The sequence below is a fragment of the Cyprinus carpio genome, chromosome B6, assembly GCF_018340385.1.
Source record: "Cyprinus carpio isolate SPL01 chromosome B6, ASM1834038v1, whole genome shotgun sequence".
NCBI lineage: Eukaryota > Metazoa > Chordata > Actinopteri > Cypriniformes > Cyprinidae > Cyprinus > Cyprinus carpio.
Genome location: NC_056602.1, coordinates 26,030,966 through 26,055,853, shown reverse-complemented (window position 1 = coordinate 26,055,853; position 24,888 = coordinate 26,030,966). Strand labels below are relative to the sequence as shown.

At 36.9% G+C, this 24,888-nt stretch overlaps 1 protein-coding gene across 4 annotated transcripts in view; it reads left to right on the top strand.

The window, feature by feature from the left end:
• The window catches only part of LOC109057249 (protein MTSS 1-like), a 53,192-nt gene that overhangs the window by 19,421 nt on the left and 8,883 nt on the right, over positions 1-24,888 (top strand). For all 4 annotated transcript variants that reach the window (XM_042726522.1, XM_042726523.1, XM_042726525.1 and 1 more), the window contains exons 4-10: positions 14,879-14,963; positions 15,083-15,174; positions 16,044-16,118; positions 22,793-22,950; positions 23,286-23,393; positions 23,475-23,572; positions 23,794-23,884. In XM_042726522.1, the coding sequence (XP_042582456.1) occupies positions 14,879-14,963; positions 15,083-15,174; positions 16,044-16,118; positions 22,793-22,950; positions 23,286-23,393; positions 23,475-23,572; positions 23,794-23,884 (707 nt within the window). The remainder of the gene's footprint in view (positions 1-14,878; positions 14,964-15,082; positions 15,175-16,043; positions 16,119-22,792; positions 22,951-23,285; positions 23,394-23,474; positions 23,573-23,793; positions 23,885-24,888) is intronic.

Here is a 24,888-nt window from a genome sequence, read left to right as displayed (position 1 = left end):
CTGCCACGCTTTAACAAAGGGGCCACACCAGCCCCAGTTGTCTGTAAATATGTGTGAACGTGTTTAGATCCCCTACTGACCCTTAAACGTCAGACCCCACTGCAAACATTCCAGAAACAGGAAGGATTAAAGTGCACTAGGAAGGCAGGATCGGCATGTATGTGTTTGTGGGGAATTTAACCCACCGAGACCCTCAGTACCCACTCCACAACCCCAGCTGAGAGTGATTGAGCATGCGGTGTGCAGCTGTGAAGTCCCATGACCCTTCCATATAAAGACTATGTATGTATGTATGCCATACAGCATTATTTTAACAGCCTCTCACTTCTATTTGACCTGTTTTACTCTTTATAAACTAGCTCCATCTAGATTTAAACCTAAAAAGTCTAAAGCAGGGCTTCATAACATTTTCTTCTAAACCCTTTAAAGAGAAAGAAAATTAAGTCATATTTACTCACACTAATGTCGTTTCAAACCTGTATTGCTTACTTGCTTCTCTGGAACACAAAAGGAAATTTTTTTATTATGAAGCTTGAGGCTGTTAAGTTTCAAGCAGCAAATCAACATCTCGGGACGCCTGTAATGCAGCAACGCTGTATGTCGGTGCGCTGCCCACTATCGGCACAGACATAAACAGTCATTTTAAATTGTAATTATAATTTATAATATACATTTTTATGTAAAACTGTTTTAAGTAAAAACAGCCTCAGTGAGCGAAAGAGACTTTTTTCAAAAACTTAAAAAAAAATATTTATTTTTGACCTCAAACTTTTGAATGGTAGGCCTAGTCTATAATAAAAGACAGATTTTTTTTTTGTTGTTGTTGTAATTTTACTGTCATTATTTACTGATAATCCTACCCTACAGTGAGCTTTTAACAATTTTGAATGGATGATGTATCCAGTACATTGAGAATTGCATAGAATCATTCCAACTGGTTTTGTCGGAGTGATTCAACTGAAAAAACTATCCATTTAAGTATTATCTCTTTATACAGAGAATATTTAGATTTGTCTTTCATACATTGCACTTTATTATGATTCCCTTTCCCTGATAAATCACATTGACGGGGATGAGTAATGGACTTCACCTTTAGCAATGATTTTCCATGCTACATATTTATTTAGTCCCTCTGTGTGATTCTCTGTTGAAAAGACCTGCAAAAACTTGCTTTGTAAATCATAAAGTTGGTGACATGCATGGATGAGTTCCCTTTAGGCCATTTTTGAAGCAGATGGTTTTTAAAAGAACCAAAAACTTTTTTCTCTAGTCTCTTAGGGAACTCATGACTAGATACTACAGTGGTAGACATTACTTAATTGGTTGGCACATAGATTATGATTATTTTGTCATAGATTATGATTATATATTTTTTTTCATTTGTTATTTTTCAGTAAAATAAAGTTGTGTATATGTAGTAGATTGTGATCAACACAAAAGAGTGAAGATCAGGTCAACACAGAGAAGTATAGAAATTCTACATTGATTTGGAAAAAAAAAATAGCTGGAATCGAATTGGATCTGTATTGGCAGATACTCAGAATTTTCTGTATCGGATCAGATTGGTTCTGAAAAAATGGTATCGTTGCATCCCTAGTTTGAAGAAATGGAGTATGACATGAGTGTGAAATTTAAAGCTGCAGTCCGTAAGTTTTGCCTCTGTCGCCATCTCTATTTGAAACCTGCAATTGCAGTTACTTGCGGAATTACTTTCATTGCGTGGGTTGTGTGCCGGCACGGCTTGAGCATGGATGAATCTTTTTTTTTTTTTTTTTTTTTTTTTTTTTTTTTTATAAATATATAAATAAAAACAAAGGCGTCTGAATCATGAGCAGGCATTGAATGTGGAGTCTGTGCTGTGGAGAGAGTCGGTGGGTGGAGTGAGTAGGTGTGAACAGTGATGGACTGTGTAACACGGACACACTGGATGCTTTTGTGCGGGCCGGGCATGAGTGGGCACCAGCTAAACTAGGGTTTAAGGAATGGAGGAAAGAGTGTGAAGTTTATTTTGGACTGTGTATAATAGAGTGGCAAAGAGGGAGTACAGACAGAGGGATAGGGTGGCTTTATATGGTCGTGTTTAGATAGAAAAGTATTCTTGTTTTTGCTGAACACAAGCTGTCAGTAAAGAGATGCAATAAAGCCAGTTTGAGGTTTAGTTTGAAATTTATCGTAGCATATGTGGTGACCAATCTATTCAGATTATGTGAACTGGTCATGTTGGCTACAATCTAAGACTGTCATGTTTGTCACCACTTTTATACACTTCTTGGGCCTCATTCATGAAAAACCAGCAGAACGAATTATTGTGTAAATCGTTTTGTGTAAAAACGCTGTGCCACAAAAGCATTCTCAAGTGCCAGCAGCTGGTTGTTTACAGAAGAGTGCCTGACATTTTTTCAGCTGGCTAAAAACTCTTTGGTGGACACATTATTGAATATTTATTGTTAGGCATATGGCCTAATAGTCTTTTTTGCATTTATGCAATATACTGAAGTCAAACCTGAGAGAGTATACCAGAAAATTCCACTGTGCTCCTGGACACGTAATTTACGCTGTAATTTATAGGCAGGGATTATGCTAATTTTGAATGAGCGTGCACAAGCGCCCTTTTTACCAATCATTGGAATTCATTAACATACACGTTTATCTTACAAATCGGACATTTACGAAGCGTTTGTGAATCCGGAGGAAAGTTTTCAAGGAGGTCTGTTTTATGTGCAAATTACTCATATATTTACGAATGTTTCATGAATGAGGCCCCTTGTTTTTATAGACACGTGTTAAACCAAAGCCAGATGTTACGCAATCTATGCCCACAGATCATCTGCTTGTAGAGGAATGTCTCTTGAAGATCTTGTTCATTCTGTTACCCAATCCATACGCTATAATGCTTCACAAAGATGTCTGTCAGGTTGTGTCTGCTTTGCTCACTACTGTAGGGCGTTTTTTGTGGTGGACGCTTCGAACTCGCATGACCCAGCGATCGTTTGGAACACAATCTGCCTGGAGCTTTTATCTTGTTTTGAGCCTTGTGGCTAAGTGGGCCCCCATGACTCACATGGAGAAAGGAACCAAGTGGTACAAACCCAACCCTGTGATCCAGCGGAGAACGTCCTCTTTTTTATAATTCTGTGTCAATAAGGTTTTTTTTGAAAAATTCACGTCAACATATAAGAACTTTTAGCCAAGAATTAAGCTTATGTAGCTTGAAATAACACAGCAGTTGTGGTAATCATTGACTATTTTGGATCTTATCATAGCTTTTAAAAGCAAAGTTCAAAATTCATGTTTATTTTTTTTGCTTTAAAGGATTGGTCCATCCAAAAATACCAGCATACATTGACAACATACAGTAACCATTAAATGAGAGTCCAAATAGGACATTTAAACACCATAAAAGTAGTGTAAATGAATTCTTTAGAGGTATATTTGAAGCTTTGTATGAGAAACAGAACAAATTTTATAATACAAAATTTTATACTACGGTTCAAATGTTTGGGGTTAGTAAGTCTTGTGTGATCAGCAAGGTTGCATTTATTTGCTCAAAAATACAGTAAAACTTAAAATAATGGTTTTCTGTTTGAATATATTTTAAAATGTAATATGTTCCTGTGATGGAAAGTTTAATTTTGAATGAATGAGGCATTTATATAGCACTTTCATTGTGTATTGCTGTATCATTGTGTATTTTCAGCATCATTACTCCAGTCTTCAGTGTGACACCACATGATCTTTCAGAAATCATTCAGTCATTTTAATATGCTGATTTGCTGCTTAAGAAACATTTTGTATAATCAATGTTGAAAAAAAATTGTTGCCTCATATTTTTGCTGAAATCATAAATTTTTTCAGAATTATTTGATGAACAGAAACAGTATTAAGTAGCTTATCCCTTTAGTAAAAATGTCACATTGACATCCAAGCTGGTATTAATAAAAAAAATAAAATATGTTTCTGAAATTGAGTTTCCTTGAAGTCCGTTCTGTTCTTTTTCTGTTTTAAATACTAAATACCTATGCTTAAAATAATCGCTTCCCAATATGGTTTCCACTAAACATAGGCACCACATGAAGTTCAATGAGTTTGACTCTGCCAGCCTTCCTACAACATGATCTTGCTCACAAAGCAAAAGTGACCTTTAGCTAGGCTATTTTTTTAGTGTTTCACTCAGTTGAAGGCACTGGCCCGCTCACAGCTAGCTGATATGGTGGTATGTGTTTAAAACCCTCCTGCCAACTTATGACAACCCTAATTATTTTCAGATTTGTTAAATGATACCATTTGTAGGTAAGAGGGATCTGTTCCACAGTGCTTGTGCTCAGTAGTTTGATGAATTTGTTGCACATTTAGAGGTATGAGTTTGTGCATCTGTTGTGCTGTATATTAAGGAAGGATAATACAGACAACGCCTTAAAGTCAGGAAGGAGCGGGGATGCCTTGGTATGCCGTGACAGATCATTTAAAGTCAGCTCAGGGAGGACGTTTGTCCCCAGACGTGGTTTACGAGAGTATCCCGGCCTTAGTGGGGAAGGCAAGCCGCTGACCATTTCCTTTGGAAACACGCACGTCCCCAGTGAAATGACCTGTGACTGCTCCAACTCAGACTAACTATTTTTGGTTTGAATTTAAACATACCACAGAAAGCAGTCATCACCGTCTGAAGGTTCCACGGCACTTCAGTGGAATTAATTATGTGGTATGATGCTGCTTGGAAAATTGTTTGACTAGGGCTTTGTTTTAGGTTTTTGGGGGGTGAAAAATTTCACATTACATTCTGCAGATCAGTTTGACTGCTGTTTTTTTTTAACGGTGCACTGAGTTTTGCAGGCACACAAACCCTCACAGATGCATGTGCATGTTTTCTTGAAGACATTTGCAATTCATTATCCCTGAAGGGCACACATGACCTGAATGAAGCTGAATTGGCAGCCCTTCAGTCCACCGGTTCCTGAAGTCCGCGCAGGATGGTTGGCGATTCTGCTGACGTTGCCTCTAGCTGATCTGTTACAGGGTCAGCCTTCATTGACAAAGCTGCCTTATAAAGACAAGAGCTTTTCCTTGTATTGCACCTTCATCAGAGATCACATGATTCTCAACTCAGTGATGTTTATATCTTGCAGTATAGGGAGAAATGCCTGCTTGAATGTGCTTTATACCTGAATTTCTTACTAATATATCTGAAAGATTTTATTTGCAAAATTTGAATTTCTTTGATTTCTTGATTTCTTCAACCATAAACAAAGCCCTTATGCTGAATATCAATATTTTCCCTCTGCACCAGAGAGATTTGGTTTATAGAAGCTAATTGATTCCTGTAGGGAATATTTCAATATTTGCCAGCATGTTTAACCTTTTTTGACATTTGGCGATGCCAATGACCTCCCTTCTTTTTGCAGGCTGTTTTCTTTCTTTTTTTCTTTTTTTTCTTGGGTAATAATATTTATATATTTTATAAAATATTTTTATCGAGTTTAAACTACAAAAAGGCAATTTTTAACTTAACGGATTCATGCAATAATGCTAATCAGATTTGCTTACATAAAAACCGGTTTCATTAAAACACTCTTAATATTTCACTTGGGGTTGGGGTCATTCAGGTTCAGTTGTTTTTCAAGGAGAGTTCTTTCAGTACTTTTCTGGTCTGAAACCAGCTGGGGGTGTAGACCTCTGGCTGATGTCAGTGTAGTGAAATACATTTTGCATTAGGTGAAGTTGTGAACCCTTAAGACATATAATGTTTTATTACTGAGATTGTCTTCTCCCAGTAGCGAAGCCTAGTTGGATGAAATTCTGGTGCAACATAGTCATGTGGAGGGTTTGCGAAAGCAAGCACAGTTTTCTCTGAAAACTATTGATCTTCAAATGATTTTGGTTGAAATGCTGTTTTAAGCACGTCCGCATTGCACTGAATAGTTTATTCTGATCTGACCTGCAAACCAGCATGCAATGAATTAAGAAGTTTCAGTTCAGTGCTCACATGATTGCATTATGCTTGCACTATTTTAATGCTCTGTAATGCTGTACTCTGTACCCAACTAATGAAAAATGTTACTACTTTTTTATTCAATGTCAGTGCTTTTTTTAAATGGTATTACAGGAAAAACTAATATGCTACTGAACACTTCTATGTTTTATTATCTTAGTTTTGACTTTGTACCAAAGTACCAGAACTTTAGCCTATCTCTTGTGCATACACGACTATTTGTGGCTGTCATTTTGTATGTGCGAGTGTGATCAAGGTGTGCTGCATCTGAATGGACGTCTTTGTCCACAGAATGGCCTCTTTTAAGCATCATATCGGCAGTGAGTGCTTGTTAACTAAGGTTTCATTCTTTGGGCCTCTCTCTCATTCTGAATGAATATATTGTGACTGACCCGCGGTCAGAAAAACTCAATAGAGAATCTGAGATTGAAACGGAGAGCTGCGAATGCTGCTCCAATGCGCTTTCTGTGACTGTGCTCTTTAGCTCTCTTCATACGATGAGCTTACGTGGAGGGAAATGAACTTGTGGCTAAGCGAAAGCTTTTCCATTGAGGAAAATGTGGAAAAGTTTATTGCTCTCGAGCAAACACGATTTGACCGTTTAAGGTGATGAGGACGCCAGCTAGGTGTAGGTCCCCTGAGGCTGTGTGCAAAGGCTTGGTTTTATGTTGGGTTATGGACTCTTTTTCTAACGGCACAAGCAAGTGGAAAGTATTTGAGCGCTGACGGAAACGTACAGTCTATCCGTCAGTGATAAAGACAGTTTTTGTGTGATTAAGAGGGTTAATGGGGATCATACATCATATTGGCAAGAACAGTGAAGAAACTTTTTGTATTAGACACACAGATGTGAGTGTGCTTGAATGTTTGAATCTGGTTTCATGGAGACTGGATTTGTATAAGATATTGTATCTATTTTATAAAGAAAAAAGTAAATACTAATAAAAAAATAAGGAATTATATAATCAATGTAAAGATAAAATAAACTTTTTAATTGATTTTAATTGCTTTTCTTTAGGTACTTCACCAAAAATATAATTTTGGCCCACTAATATTCTTTTGAAACATTCTCAAGGTAATACCACATGGTGTATCATTTAGTCATTAAATACTGTGGTATAAATTTCATTCAAGACAGGGTAAAATACCCATAATGCTTGATACAATAATAATCTGATAGCTGCTAAGTGGATTGTAAGTATTGAACTTTTTAATTATTTCTAATTGTAATAATGTATGATTTTGATATCACTCAGACCTTTGAGTGCATTATAAAAGTATAAAAGTAAAGAAAAACACAAACTACCTACTAGCTCATCCCGCCTTTTTATGTCCATTTTGCCCTCTGATGCATTTCTAATATTCAAACAAAGTTTGTTTTTCACTTCATTAACTAAGAAATTGAGTTTTTTCCCATTTTTAGTACTTTTTCTTTACAGACACAGACGAGAACAGGAAATTATGGGGAAAAGAGAGGATTTGGAACTCTTTTGGAGCTAGATTTATACAGAACTGACTTAATGTATCAGCTTTTGTGTGCTAATCGCTAGGGTACAACTCTAACCTAACTAGTCTAAAAAGTGGTATGCTATTGTTTGGCAATATTTTAAATACATAGCCGATAACAATAGATTAATCTGATTTAGACAGTAACAAGCAGTTAAATTAATTAAACACTGTCTATTGTGGTTTCCACCAAGCATAACAGTTGCTTTTAAAGTGGCTGGAAAAATGGCTAGGTGGTGAAGTTTTATTCCAAGAATATACAGAATGGCGCAATCAGCTTGATCTGTAACTCTTACAAGGAATTAAAGAAGGGAGAAACCAATTTCACACTGTTTTTACATTGGCAACTGGTTTGTTTGGTGGCCTGCCTGACTTTTACACTCAAACACCTGTAATTATAGAGTTAGAGAACTGTTCTTCCAAATTTTGTCTCATTTGTGCTCTCTTTATTTGACACCGGTTGATTGACACCAGAGATATTTGAAAGTTTAATGTCTTACTCTTAACCCCCAGCAGGTAACCTGTTGAGATCTTGCGTGTGAAATGTTGTGGCAGTAATGCGACTTATTGAGCGTCAGCCCAAGGCGTCAGGGTGTGACGTCCCACCTCCCCAGCTGAATCAGTTGACTTCAAAACATCCACACAGACAGGTGTTTGTGGCAGTAGTGGCTGTGCTGAAGATCACGCAACATGCAAACCGCAACAAAAAGACCAGTGATGTGCATGATATGACATGTCTAGTCCTGCTGGAGGAACAGTCAGATTTTACAGCACACACGTTTGCTGCCCCCGGCTATAGACCTGGGAAACACTTAGAAGGAAGTACAGTGACAGAGATGTAGTTACATGAAGAACATTAATGGAAAAAAGAGAACAGCATCAAGGATTGACTTCAGTTATAGTAATGCGAGAGAGAAATAGACGGGTGTTTTCACACTCAGTCATTGGTGTCAGTGTAAATTTTGACTGCTGTAAATGCTCTGAACATTGGACTTTTAACTTGCAATATGCATGCAAGGTTCACTTTCTTTTTTTATTATATGTTATAAAATATGTATATTATATAATATACTGTATGTTTACATTACAATGATAATGCACCTCAGCGATAACAGGTGCAGAAAATCAGGTTTTGTGGAAAATTTCAGTTGACAGCACTTCTTCAAATTTGGCAACTACACAGAAATGTAAATGTTTTTACAAAAAAATGTAAATGAATAACGAAATGAAATTTTTAATTGAAATGTTACTGTAATATAGTATAAATTTAATATTAAATTAAATTATTATATTTGTGTAAATGCAAAGTGGAGTGAGACTATTTCAAAGCCAATGGGATGATTTAAATGCTGGCAGAATTGTGTTACTTTACACTTTTATGCAGGGTTCCCACGGGTCCTTGTGAAGTTTGTGAATCTGGGAGAGAAAAAAACAAAAAACAAAAAAAAATCAAGGCCCTGGAAAGTTTTTGAAAATAAACATACATAGATACAGGTCCTTAAAAATTTCTTGAATTTATGTTGTGCAAGAAGTTTTCTGGAAAAAAAAATCTATATTATTCCATATAATATTCTATATTATAGTGTTATTTCACCAACACTTCGTGGTCTATGCTTATGCTTGCTTGATTTACGTTAGTAATGTGCATTTACGCATTACGTTAAGTGTTTCCCGTGTTAGGTACTTTGTGTTGTACATTGCCATGATGTTCACACGCACATTAAACTACTACGATGGTACCTCAAAGTTTCACAGACACGCCGTGAAATTAATGTTGAATTGTTAAATTGAATTTAAGAATGTAAACCCATGAGGCTTAATACATACTTAAAAGCATATTCATGTATCTTAACACTTCTGTTTATATGAGCCTAAGCTCTTTTCAATAAAATCTATGCAAAATAGGGTAGCCAACTGTTCCATATAGCCTAATACGGAATTGTCACGTATTTAAGGCATCAGAGAAGCGTTCTGTATGAAAGCTATACGTAATGCAGTTTGTCCTGTATTCGCAGGCATACGCCATATGGCCATCTAGACCTTATAAATAACAATTTAATCATTCTTTTTGCACAAATCATTGTCTGAATTGCGAACGTAGCCCAAGCCTTCTCAAGGAGAATGCAAAGAACGTGATTATTGATCATAAGTACAACATCCAGCTAGCCAAGAAAAATGCAGTCTACCTGAGAAAAGACGTCTTTCAGTATTGTAAGTTAATGTTGTTAAATAGAGAAACAAAATTACACATTTTAAAAATTGTAACTTCTAGCATATTCCTAAACCTGGATCTCATTAATATTGAAGAACAAATTCAAGCACCAAAAGCAGCCCACACACTTTAAGTTCTCTTTAATTGAAAAATGTTAGTTTTCATGAAATCATGGGCTATATGGTTGCAATAACATTTTAGTTCAAAATTTTAAATGTCATTGTTTTAAAAAAAAAATGCTTTATTTATTGAAGTTTCCCGCCGGCCGCTCCTTCGTCGAATCCGTTGATCACGCCTTTCTCACGCCTGCCGTGTGTGATGCTGTGTTTCGTTGTGAACGCGAAACTACTTTGTTTGGCCTTCCAAAAGAGGACACAACTAGAAATCAGTAGTTAAGTTGTATTTACAACACTGTTCCAGAGCCCAAATATTCAGATGTGTACAGCACATTTTATGGAGGACTGTTTCCTGAACCTGGTAAAGTAGCCTACAATGCTGTCTACACACAAAGGCTGTTTCTATAAAGTGGGGCAGTTCCAACTTTGCAAGGACAGTCTGGTGCTTCTGACTCGCAGCCTGCAAGTACGTTTTTTATTTAAAGAATTTGCCACTGATGATTCAAACGCAAGTTTTAAGCAGTGTAGAGTAGTGCTTTTTGTTTGTCGTTTCTCCGATCACAAATGCAGACATGGAACCTGATTTAGTGTTTGTGCGGCGTAATATGCAACGCGTAAAAAAAAAAAAAACGTTATGAGTCATTATAATTAGTAATTATGTCCCCACTGGATGCCACAATGCCTCGTTTGTAATGGGTTTTATGTCGTGTCGGGAGATGGCATCACAGTATGGTAAGGGGTGTAACATTTCCGTCACACGCTTGAGGTATTCAGCCAATCACAACGCACTGGATAGCTGGCCAATCAGTAAACACCTTGCTTTTTCAGAACAATGAGCTTTGTAAAAATCGATGCGTTTCAGAAAGGCGGGGCATAGAGGAGCAACAATAATGTACATTATGTGGAAAATAATGTGTTTCTTTTAACCTTAAACCGCATAAATTGCATTACACCAAATACACAACATAATGTTCTTTTTAGCAACATCATATGACCCCTTTAAGGTAACGCGATGTAACCTCGCTTTCACTTGAAATGTGTCCCCACATTAAGTTCTTGAATTTGAGGGTATTGGACCAGGAAAGTCCTTGAAAGGTCCTTGAATTTAAAGTTAACCAAGGTGTGGGAACCCTGTTTATGGTTCAATTAAATGTTTGGTTATTTGAAGAGGACTCAAATAATGAAACAGAAAGCAAAGTGCATATTAACGGCAGGTGAATGGCAAGTTTTTCAGCCAATAAGAGAAGTCGTGCTGAGCATATTTTGCATATTGCATCAGCTACATCCTGCTCAAACACAGTCAGTAGTCCAATATAAAGTATATCTGATTTGCACAGTCTTGATACAATTTATTTTAATATTTCAGTCACTGTTGAATCACAGGGTAGATTATGTTGATAGCAATTATGTTATTTCAGAGTGTCTGATTCATTAGATAATGTGACCTTTTATGTGTTTATGGGTGGGCGGGTTAATGGATGTATCATTAGCCCCTTTCACACTGAGATGTGTCCCGGCAATTGTTTCCGGATCGTTAGATTTTGGTTCATTCACATTGCCAGTGATTTCCCAGAATCTGTGTGTGCGTTCACACACAACCTGTAAAGGTCCCTTAATGACACGTGACATCAGGATGTGACGTGTAATGCACGAGTCGAAAACACTAGGCACGTTAACTTTCACTGAAGCTGGCAAACGATCTCAACTTCAGCGCGGATAGTGAGGAACTACCTGATCTCTGCTTCATTACAGTTTGCACATTTTTTCATTGTGAACGTTGATCTGCCTTCAAAACACCTGGCAAAAGAGTCACATGATAACGTGATTGACATGATAACTTTACGCCAATTTTCCAGGACCAGTGTGCAGTGGGATGTAATACATAATCTAACTAGTTTATTGGCTTTTGTAATTGGAATTATTCAGAAAGTAATCTATCATAAAGGTTGTAAGTAAGCCAGTCTAGTCTATGCCTTTCCCAGATGTTTACCTTAACTGTTAGCAAGTGAATAGTCGGATTGTCTCCGATCAGTGATTAAATAAAGCTTTTTTTGGCTTGTGTTTCTCAGCTGTACATGTGCTAGCCCAAAAATTTAGCATCTTTTTTCAGTTTTCCTTTCCTCAGCTGACTTTAGGTTGGAAAAAAGTCCAGCTGTGTATGTTTGTGTGTGTGTGTGGCCCTAAAAATGGGCTGCCTTTCCTGATTGAGAGAGATTGATTGATTGTTTTTCACTGTTTTCCTTACCTAGGAGATTCATTGTGTTATAATGAATACAGTCCATAGCAATCATTTCAAACACACTGGATTGGTAAATTAATTCATTTTAGCTAGATGAAGTTTGCTATGCTAACCACAGATAATGAGTGCATAGGCTTGAGGGGTTGTGGAAGAGCTGTTTTTTCTGGCATCCTGTCTGTAGAAAGGGGTTTGTGTGAGCAGTCTCTTGATGAATGTGCAGTGCTCTCGCTGCATGCTGGAGGCTTTGCTGCAGTGATGAATTAGTGTGATTATGCAGAAGCTAAGTAATTGACCTGTTTAAAACTTTGGGGCCGCAGCACTAATTCCTCAAAGCATTAAAGAGGTTTTATAGTTTGATACTCTTAAAGCAGAGCGCCATGAATCTTTTTATCTTAAAGCAGAGCGCCACGTACCTCGGTTTTAACGTCACGGTTCGGTATGTTTTCGGGTACAGCAGGGGGAAAAAAACTAATTTTTTTTTTTTTTTATGGTTTACTGAACAAGTTGATCTTTCTTGAAATACAGTCAGTTATAGTTTCAAATTTTCTTAGTGATGCAAATCTACCTCAGCTTATGCTTAAAAAAACTATAGGGAGCACTTTTACACTATAAGATTACAATTAGGCCTAACAACTTAACCCAAACATAAAGCCACAAGGATGTTTTATTTCAAATCAAAGCTAAATACATGTAGAAACAGCACATCCTTGTGGCGCGGATGACACAGAAGAGCACACACAGCATACGGTGATATGGACAAAGGAATTATTGAATAAATCGTTATTTTTGTTTTCTTTGCTTACAAAAAGTGTTCCCGTTGCTTCATATAACCCAGATTGCATATCTGATGGCAGATGGAGTATTCTGACAACGACTTTCATACCTTTTATGGACCTTGACACTGTTATTTATTTGGTAGTCTATGGGACAGTCTCAAGCCTCCAGGTTTTCATCCAAAATATCTTAAATTGTGTTCTGAAGACGAACGGAGCTTTTCGGGTTTGGAACGAAATGGGGATAAGTGATTAATGACAAAATTTTCAATTTGGGGTGGAGTATCCCTTTAATGCACACGAACGCAACATACACACGTGTATGTGACTCAAATATTAATTGTGTATTTACAACACTCTTCCAAGCGAGGTCCTTTTTATTCCTGTCTCTATAGAAATATGAACTTGTGTCATATAGCTCCGGGTGACTGCTCACTGACAATATCAGTCGTTCCTCCATGTTGAATGACTCCTGAGCAGGCTCCTGATTGGTTAACGCGGCGCGAATTGACGCCAAAGTTACAATTTTTCAACTCGGGCGTCAGACGCGAATTCGCGTAAAACGCGTAAATGCACAAAAAGCACCATTCGCACGTATCGTGCCGGACGCTCAATATCGTGCTGCGCTAAACGCCTCATTCGCGCCGCGAGACCTCCAGACACGTGTAAACGCGTGTTCTTTACATTGACATAACATTGAAATCATTAGCGCCAGATGCTCTATTCGCGTTTGCCGTGAACGCAGCATTATGATCGCATTCACTGGCGCTCCGCTCTGCACAAATCAGCGGGGCGTCACGGCTCAGACACGGGAACCGGAGCTGATCGCGGCCCCTCAAGTCAGTGCTTGTGTTGGGATTATACCAGCACATTTCTGAACCGCCCCAGACGCGACTCTCCAAGGCGTTTATACAGCGATCTGTCATGCCACATCAAAGACTGTCAAAACGCCATTTATTATTTGAATTTCCTGAGAAAAAAAACAACAACAAAAAAAAACTGTATTAGTTCGGTACACATTCGTACCGAACCGAAAGACCCGTACCGAAACGGTTTGGTACGAATACGTGTACCATTATACCCCTATATATATATATATATATATATATATATATATGTATATGTATATGTATATATAGCAGCTCTATTCCTCTTGTTTTCATTCTTTAAATAAATTCCCTAAATGTTTGTATTTAGAGAGGAAATGCTACTCAGTCAAGATGTCTGTATGTGTCCTGTCCTCCGTTCTTCTGGGTCAGAATGACCTGATGCAGGTACAAGGCCTGTGCTGAAAGAAACTAGATCAAATGTATTTCAAGTCTTTCTGTTACAGATCGTGAGTGCAGTAACGTAATTACCCACCTCAGTGGAATTAAATTTCTGCCGTTAAGTACTCACCTTCATGTCATTCCAAACCTGTATGACTGACTTTCCTTCTTCTGTGGAAGAACGTTTGCCTATTTTCCATGCTCTTTTCCATGCAATTACAGTGCAACTGACACTTTCAAGCCTCAAAAGGCATGCAAAAGCTTTATAAAAATAGCCCATATTACTTGTTGACTAAGTCTTCTGAAACCATATGATGCTGTTTGCAAACCAGTCTTTTAATTGGATCATATCAATGAATCAGCTGATAGAATGTAAGGCGGACAGGTTTGGAATGACAGGAGGGTGAGAATGATGATAGGAGCTTCTTGGAAGCTTCTTTTTTGGGCAAACGATTCCTTTAATCTTCAATAATGAGAAATCTGCGTTGCTTCATTAGAACCACACATTCCTGTGAAAGATAAGAGGAGTTATGTTGCAAACTGTCTGAGACATGTTACAAAATGAAGCCCATTCAGCCACTTATTAAAGAAAGAAAAGGGGAAAAGACAGGATTAAAGAAAAGAGAGAAGAGAACAATGTGATGAAACTGTTCTTTCAGGACTCTTAAGCAACATGTTTTTCCTCTTGGCATCACAGCTTCTGATGGAGCTCAGAATGAAAGATTGGGAGATTAAAGACACTGATATTAATTTCCTCTTCTTCTTTTTTTCCCTCCAGGAGCGACGAAAGAGATTGGATCGGCTTTGACCAGGATGTGTATGAGACACAGAAGCATTGAGAACAAGCTTAAACTATTCACCACGTACGACTGTTTAATTGTTTCGTTTTTCATAAGCTCATTAGTTGAATTGGTAATAAAGATTATGTATTATACAACGCATTAACTGTATGGAGGACTTCAACCTGTGTGTGTGTGTGCAGGGCTCTCATGGATAACTTGATCACTCCTCTGGAACTGAAAATTGAAGAGTGGAAAAAGGTTGCCAGTCAGCTGGATAAAGACCATGCCAAAGGTATCGGCCTCCTTCCCTTTGTGATATAATCAGAATTCAAAAGGCTTAGTATTTAATCTTTGTGTGGAAAAAGGTTCTGTACGGCAGGATGTAAAGTATCATTTTAATCCTTTAATGGAGGTTTTTCTAACTAAGTGGGTTGATTTTTAAATGTAGCATTCACCTGAAAATGAAAAATTCATATTCAAGCAGAATAAAAACAATAACTAGAAGAACAGATACGTTCCATACCGAGTGTTCAAACTTTATCTATTAATAATATACAAAAACCATTTTATTGTTAATTAAAATGTTAATGGAATCCAGTATTTCTTTATCCTTTTGAGATAAGAGTTAATTATACTATAAAACTGTTTACATAGAAGTCTTAAGAGTGCAGTAACAAAGAGGAAAATGGCCATAAAAACTGAGTTTTGATTGTTATTGGCACAAAAAAACTTGACCTCAGTGCAAAAAAAAAAAAAAAAGAATATCACTGTTGGAATATCTGTGTTATTAGATGCTGTACTGTTAGTTGTTAAATGTTTATTATTTATTTGGTATTAACTCTGTGGGTTTTATTATGACTGTTATTTTATTGTTTATTATTGATTATTTTTCATTATGTCATATACAAGATTAGGCATTCAATTAGTTAGCTTGCAGCTCGCCACGCTACACCCACGCTATCTCTGTCTGTCTGAGGTTGCTAAGGGGTCGTTTCATTTGACATCATTGTGCATCATTTATAAGCAGTACTTGCTAAGGCAGCCTTATTGTTGCTCTTATTTAAGATTAGGGATTTGAACCACTGCCTTATTAACATTTAGCTTTTGCTTCCACTTCAGAGGCTAATGTTCTTCTTTCCCTGCCTTTGTTGTTGTTTTTAGAATATAAGAAAGCACGAGCAGAGATCAAGAAGAAATCTTCGGATACGATTAAACTGCAGAAGAAGGTTAAAAAAGGTAAGAGTTGATGCTTATCATTGAACGAAAGTCATTGAGGGTGAACACCTTGGGTAAATACTGTCTTAATTATGTTCTGTGAGTTGCAACATATGAAGTCCTGTTGTCTTGTTACACACTCGCACACTCTTCTCAAATTACTGCCTCAGATCTCTTTGTACAAACACAATAGGACATGCCCGTGACTTCTTCTGGCGCCACACCCCGTGTTGTCATGGCATCAAACTTGGCCATCTTGCCCCTGGTCATAATGCGCTTTGAACTGAATGTTCAGTTGAAATAGTCCTTCAGTGTTTATTGTTACAGCTTGACCAAAAAACTAGATCTACATGAAATTACATCAAGCACTGAATGACGAGGCCATGGTTTCACCAACAGAACCTAATACAGTTTTTGAGAGAACTTCACAACGCCTATAAAAGATCATATGCAGGTCATATTTCACCCCAAAGTATTAAATTATATTTTGCATGAAGAAAATAAAGCCTGTTCGTAAAATCATTGAGACATTCATCCCCAAACTCTCATTATTGTTTTGCATTACTGTAAAAAAAATATTTTGCATTTAGTATAAAAAGGGTATTTTTGCTTAGTGGGGTTTTTTTATTGGTACAGTCTTTATATTGTTTAAAATAAAAATTGTATTGCAAATATTAATCAAAACACTGATGTTGTTATTGTGTGTTTTTATTGTGTTATTATTTATTTAGTATTATTTTTTTTATTATTTTGAATCAGCTTTTTATTTTTTTATTTTTTTGTTTTAACAAATTAATGTATTTTGTAATAATTATTGTTTTAATTAATAATTAAATAATTGAGTATCTACACTTGTATTATTTAATTCTAATTCCTGTCTAGGTTTTTATCTAGTGTTGTAAATTATTTTCAATAAGTTTGGTTTTAATTAACATTAAAATACTGAGTAAAGCCTGCTATGGTAATGAGAACTTGGGGAGGTGGGAGTATGTATAATTCTCATGGCCGTAATATTGCAATGCAATGCAATGCAATGCAAAAAAAAAAAGATGGGCTTTAAAAAATTTATATATATACCTTATATATTTTTTGTTATTATATTTATTATATATAGTATATATATATATTATATATTTTTTTTTTTTTTTTTTATATATTTGATTTTGGTGTGAAACATGGTTTAGATGTGACATTAATCTTTTTGTATTAAATGATTAACAAAGACTTTAAATAAGATTTGAATACTGTTGTGTTGGATTAATTATGAGAGTTTTGGGATGAAACGAGTTTAAGATGGAGGAAAAGACTTGAGGGATAAATGGAGCCGTGATGAACTGAATACATGGAAAAGAGGCAGCGAGAGAGATAAATGTATATTCAGATGTGTTCTATGGTGGGTGTTGTCTGCTTCAGCTGTGTGTGCATGTGTGTGGGCAACAGTAAGAGACTGACTCTTCACTTCTGCTCTGGTCTGTTTGAGGGGTCAACACTCCCGCTGCTCTATATTCTGCATCCACCCTCACATAAACACTTACTCAACATTTCCATAGAATGTGATAAAATGACTTTTGCATTTTCTGTGTGCACGTACATAAAACCCCTGATCGAACTCCATTTTATGATTTATAAGCTTTCTGGTGACAAGGACACTCAAGTATGATAATCTCCTTTTCAAGGAGCCCCTTCCTAATAAATAGTGACAGCTATATATAGCTATATATACAAAGTTTGGGGTTGGTAAGATTTAAGAAATTGATACTTTTGGATTAAATTGATCAAAAGTGACAGTAAAGACATTACATGTCACAAAAGATAAGTATTTCTAATAATTTGCTGTTGTTTTGAACTCCATTCAAACAATTCAGGAAAAAAAATCAAGGTTTCCACAAAAGTTTTAAGTAGCACAACAGTTTTCAACATTAATAAGAAATGTTACTTGAGCATGAAATCAGCATATAAGAATGATTTCTGAAGAATCATGAGACACTGGAAGGACTATAAGGAGAGATTTATTTTTGTTTTGTTGTGTTGTGAAGGTGGTTGGAATGTGATTGTATGGATTTTTTTTTTTTTTTAAGGGGGAAAAACTAGCATTTTAGGAAATGAGCAGTTTTTGTCTGAACATTGTCACCAGAATAGCTCATAGCTCAAGGCCACGCAAGCTCTTAAAGAGGAAGGAGATCCCCCATCCTTCCTTCCATTGGCATGTCATCTTTCCCAACATTGGGAAAACACCCTGTGGTCATACACTCCCTTTCATATTGAAGGGTTCTGCTGCTTCTGCACGATCTGCCTTGTCTTGTATTTAGGAGTAATATGACCTCAGATCCAGTTTGTCTTTTGGTTTTATCAGCCACTTACTGATTATGAAAACTGAAAACTAAAGGGAAATATGTATAATAAGGCTGGACGCATTTCTTTGGGGATATTTACATGAGATCTTCATTAGTAGTTCTCTGGCAGACTGTTTGTATCTCCGTGTTTCGATGCGATCAGTGTTCTATATTTGCATTTCCTACCCTGTCTTATTTTGCATTTCCAAATTAGTACCCTAGTTTGGTTTACTCACCAAAGCTAATCTCTACTTGGAATTGTACCACATGCATGTATAAAAAAAAAAAAAATTTACGTTTCCAATAAAATTCATTACTTTTATTTGTTGTACCTCCCACTAAAAGAGTCCTTTTCTGAGATGTTATTCATCTGCAGCTGTAAGAGGAAAACATGGCCTTGTCCTGACACAGTCTGAATCACAAGATGAAGTGTTAGCATAAGTGATTCAGAGGCTAGCGCTTTTATATCACCACAGCACACCCATAAACCCCTTCTAGTGCTGTCTGAGGTACTGCCATAACTCTCACAGATGGTGAGAAAATGAAAATAAATATGGCGTCTAGACCTATGATGCGTCTCGGAGTGCACATTTATCATTATATCTTGCATTTGTGTTACTCTGAGGTCTACGGGGGCAGAGCGCTCTGAAGACTTGGACCCGTCTGTGTGGGGATTGTGAAGAAAAAGAGCACTGGATCTGAATTATTAAAACTCATGCACATTAGTATTCCAATGCAGTTGCTGCTGTGTTTGAGATGGTATGAATATTCAATGCTCTGGACTTTCTGGCGTCTGAATTAACTACATTTTTAAAAATGAATTCAGTTGTTTTAAATGTCTAGAATTTGTTTGTATTTCATCCCAGATTCGATACATTGATAAACGATGTCCTCCTTTTATTTGCGTGTTATGTAGACCTAGTATGATTAATTATATACAGGCCAGGTAGATTCATATGTTGCTGTGCACTCATTTAAAAATGAAATCTTCGAGGGCCCTTAGTCACAGATCCAATGCAGTACCACCTACTAGTTGGAGGCCAACCATCATCATCATCATCATCATCATCATCGTCATCATCAGTAAGGTTCCTTTGCCCTACTTCTCCCAGAAAACCTGCACAGCTGCCTCCTGCTTGTGTTTATGGAGAGAAGGTGTCTGCTCATGACATCATAGCTTCCAACCGCTCAGGATTTCTAGACCTCAGGGAATGTCTCTGTGGCGCACACACCTTTGTCTGAATGGTTCTGGGTTATTTTCCCATCACCTCCCTTTTCTGTTTTTAAATGAGGTTTGTTTTTGTGTTTAAACCGCTCAAATGGACTAAACACTAAAGCTGTGTTACTTTTCTAAAATGTGCATGGGTCGTTCCACTTGGTTCTACTTTATATAAAATGCATACATTTCCCATAGATTATAGATAATTAACATTTTTTTATAAAAAATTATTTATTAAATAATAGTTTTGTTGTATATTATTACTAAATAATTCAATTTATATATATTTTTTTCATAAGAAGATTTGAATGGTACTCTTCATGATGCTAGTGTGTTTTAGGCGGTGGTCAGGGTGTTGCTATGCTGTTGTTTAGGCGGTGTCCTAGTGGCTGAGTCAAAGCAACTCATTTATGGTTGTGGTGATTCACCTGCTAAATATTTTTGCTGGCCTGAAGTCGACTTAGAGCTTTCTAGTATATTGCTATGTTGTTTCTAGGGTGATGTTATTGTATTCTTAGGGGTTGTTGTCACCTCTTTCACATTTCTCTGTGTTGGAGTGTATTCTGTTAACATGAAACAGGCTCCTGTAACATATTTCAGATAGAGCTGCATGTTTCCTAAGCCATTTGTCTTGCAGACAGGCCGTGGGATTTATCAACAGACCTACTGACCTTTGCCCTTTAAACTGAAGATGACCCCAGCCCTAAGCTGTCCTACCCAACCATGTTTCTTTCAGCCTTCACTGCAGGCTGTGTTTAAAGGTGTAATGGTCTAAGAGCATCTAAACGCACATACAGTGACACAATCCAGCACAAGGTCAATGTACTCGAGCACCAGGGATCACGTCTCTGCCTGGAAGGTCAAAGGACTTAACTGAGTTCCGCAACACTGACGAGAATTGCTTAAATTCTAAAAATGCAAACTCGGCACTTGGATTTGCAGAGGTTGTTTAGATTTACTGTGCTGTGGCGCTTGTGCAACACTTGTGGATCAGATTCTGTTATTCAATTAAAATGCAATCTAGACTCAAGAGGTGTTCTCTAAATGCTAATGAACCTTATTGTGAGGATTAGTTAAGGTTTCCTTAACTAAAATATGGTAAATTGAAATTGTAGAAATGTCCCATTCTCAGGTGTATTTGTTACCAGTGATAATTATTGTTTTTCTACTACAGTACTTAAGTGTCTAGTGGGTCACTGAGATTAAGTAGTATTCACCAGGTCAAGTGATCTTAACATGCCAGCATATCATTGTAGTCTTTAATGTGAGTGAACATCATTATAAAGTTGTCTGAAGAAACTTGTAGTGCCTGTGAAAGTAACTGTACATCTGTCTTGAGTGAAGAAGATCAGGTGTCACGAAGCACACCTGAGGATATTGTTAGCAGTGGGGACGATGGGATCAGTGTGTGTGTGTGTGTCTGAATGTCCTGCACACAGCAGTCAGAATGCTCTCCTGTTGGTAGAATGCTGAAAATGTAGCTGTGTGTATTTTTGAGATTGAGAAGAGCTGCAAATTGTCCATAAACGCATATAATAAAGGTTCTGAAAGGTGGTTTTTGGAGTGATGCCATAAAAAAACAAACACATTTTTGGTTCCCCAAAGAACCTTTCAGTAAACCGTTCTTAAAATAACCATGAAGCATGAAGAACCATTTAATAATCTAAGAAACCTTTTTTTCCATTATAAAGGACTTTGTGCATTTGACAAGAACCTGTAGGACTGAGCAATACATTAAATTTGCATGATACATTTGTTATGTGTTTGCTGGTGGACAATATAAAATTAGGATTGAATATAAAGATATATTGCTCATCCCTTTTATGCATACCAGGGTGAGAAATGAATGGCTTGGGGCAAAAATGCAACCAAAACGAACAAAAATGCCCCCCAAATTTAAAATAAGGGGGCAAAAAATGCCCCTGGACAATTAATATAGACAGCTGACACCATTAAAGTGAAATGAGAAATTAATTCCCTTAATGGAAAATTTCATGCAGTAATGTGATTGCCAAAGCAAAGAAACTATTCATTTAGATGAGATGTGTTGGGGGTGATGCATCTGCTGAGAGATGAAAACAGAGGAAAAGGCCAGGTCATGTGTTTAAGGCTCCTCACGTGGTGTGTGATGGCACGAGGTAAACAAACCTCTAAATGTGATTAACCACACATTTCTCCCATTGAACTTCATCAGTAAAGCACCAGGAAACAGCAGCAATCATCATATCATAATTAAAAATCACTCAGTTATGTTCTTATATTAAACACTTTTGCGTAATTATTTCTATCTTTCTTGTAAACTTGTATCATTATGTTTGCCAGTTCAAGTTTTTCTGTGATTTTAGAATGTTTGAGTGAGTCCATTTATCGTATATGTCTTATTTTCTATCATTAAGCCGCATTATATTAGCTGCCCAGCACCATAGAATCTAGATGTCAGTGTTAGTCATTAAAAACAGCCTTTTTGGTTGACCACTGCTGTGTAGTAGTATTATCTAGTAGCTACTATGGAATGTGTGGGGTCTCAGTGGCAACACAAGAACACATGCACACCATACAGTCCACCTGTGTGCCATTACCAGACCTCAGATCCGTCGTCACGCCTGGTCGCGAATGACCTATGAAATCTGCACAGCCAGATTCTAAGAACATCTATTAACATTGCAGCACATATTTGCATGATGTATTAAGTGTTTGTAGGAACTGTACTGCCTCCTGGTGGTTGAAAACAACATAGCATTAAGTGTGTTTTAGGCGGTGGTCAGCATTAAGTTTTAGCATTAAGCTATCAGGCAGTTATTCCTTCCTTCAAATATCAGCAAGACAAAGCTGTTTTGCTTTAGTAATATTTAAATACTTTTATAACATTTATCATCACGTCCTAGCCATTTTTGGCTTTATTTAGTACTTCAGTTGCCATGGCAACATTTTAATTTTCAGTTTGTTTTTTTCTTCTTCTAATATTAGTTTTTTTTATTTCAGATATAGTTCAGTTAATGAACAAAACTTTTGATTTGATTTTAGCTTTAATAAGCAATAACAATACTTGATGCATCGTTCTTTAATATTACTATTAATATAAATGTGCATTAATATTCATATAAATAATATATTAATATTGAAATGTCATCGTGTTTGTGTAGGTAAAGACGAGGTGCGGATGCAGCTGGACAGCGCTCTTCAGGACGTCAACACACGCTACGCAGTTCTAGAGGAGACTGAGAAGAGAGCCGTGTGTCGAGCACTTGTCGAGGAAAGAGGAAGATTCTGCTCATTCGTCACAATGCTCAAACCTGTCCTGGTGAGTGTCTGAACAGACTCTGATAAGACATTATATTTTGCACAGAGGAAATGCTTGGTGTAAGTCCACAGCATTTTGTCACGTTTTAATAACATTTTCTCAAAAAGAGATTTTAACTGTATAATACTTAAACATTGTGGTTGTGGTTTTTGATGGCTGATGCGGTTTCTCATTAAACAGGATGACTTTCATTACTGTATTACAACCAAACATCAGAATGCATTAGAATTATGAGAATTTGGGGGAAAGTGCCTAATCGCCATGGAAATGATTTAATAATAAAAAAGTATTCTGCTTAATATTGTCACACCATTTTTTTTTCTTTGTATTGTCAGGATGAAGAGATAAGCATGCTTGGTGAAGTCACCCACTTACAGACAATTCTAGAAGATCTTGGCAACCTGACGGCTGATCCCAACACACTGCCTCCTGCTAGTGAACAGGTGCTGCATGGATTCTAATCAGGCACATAATGTCTGTTTGATCTTGATCTATGACATTCTGGTCTGGTTTTGTTTATGCAGGTTATACTTGATCTGAAAGGCTCAGACTACAGCTACTCGTATCAGACTCCACCCGCGTCTCCTAGCAACACGTTATCACGCAAGAGCAGCATCAGCAGGTGAGTTCGGTGTCAGGAAGAAATGTTTGTGCAAGAACTGTTAGCTAACTTGCCCTTAGAAAATGGTGTTTGAATTCCTGATAATATATTAGTGTTTTTGTTGCAAATGGCAATTTTTTGTTTACATTGTATTTTACATGTTATTTTTCTTCGAATTTGACACTCGCGTGACAAACAATTGTGTATTATAGTAAATAATCAGTATAAACTCTCTCTCTCAGTAACTACACCTCTGTGCGTCATGTCCCATCTCTGGACTCCATCTCCAGCGCAGTAGATGGGCTTCATCTGAGAGTTCCAGACACAACACAGGTATCATGGATACATGCACCACAACACAAAATTGTGGGTCCAAAACTTATCTAGTCCAACTGGTATACTAATCCTAAAAAACCCAAATAGTTTGAATAATCTGTCATTCAGAACACACATTCAGCCTCATTCAGCCCAAAGAAACACATACAGGCTGCAGTTCGCTGTGGTGCATAATCCAGACCTCCTCAAAATCCAACCTCTTCGCACCCCAAAATCAAATTAGCAAATCTATCATAAATACACAAATTTGTCATTATTCACTTATATATATGTCGTTCCAAACCCGTAAAAGCTTCGTTCGTCTTCGTAACACAATTTAAGATACTTTGGATGAAAATCGGGACTATCCCATAGACTGCCAAATAAATAATAGTGTTAAAGTCCAGGAAAGTATGAAAATCATTGTCAGAATACTCCATCTGCCATTAGTGATTCAACCGTAACATTATGAAGCGACGAGAATACTTTTTGTACATGAAGAAAACAAAAATATGACTATTCAACAATTCCTCTCCTCTGTGTCTCTCCAAATCAGCGTAGCGCCATTTTGGCAATTCTGAGCATTCTGATGATGCTTTTCATACTTTTCTGGCCCTTGACACTGTTATTTATTTGGCAGTCTATGGGACAGTCTCAAGCCTCCCTGTTTTCATCCAAAATATCTTAAATTGTGTTCCAAAGACAAACGAAGCTTTTACAGGTTTGGAACGACATGGGAGTAAGTGAATGATGACAAAATTTTCATTGTGGGATGGAGTCTCCCTTTAAATACGTAAATTCGTCAAATATATCAAAAAATGCACTTATTTGCATAGATTTCCAGAACAGAAATCTGAACACTGGACAAAGCCATGTTCAAAATTCTTGGTTAATTTTGTTGACATATTAAAGATTTTACAGATGAGATTTTGGACATCTATTTCAAGTTTGGTGTATGTACTGCGGAAATGATTTCTGGCTCAGTGCTAGGGTTGGGTACCGAATGTAACGGGTATGAACCA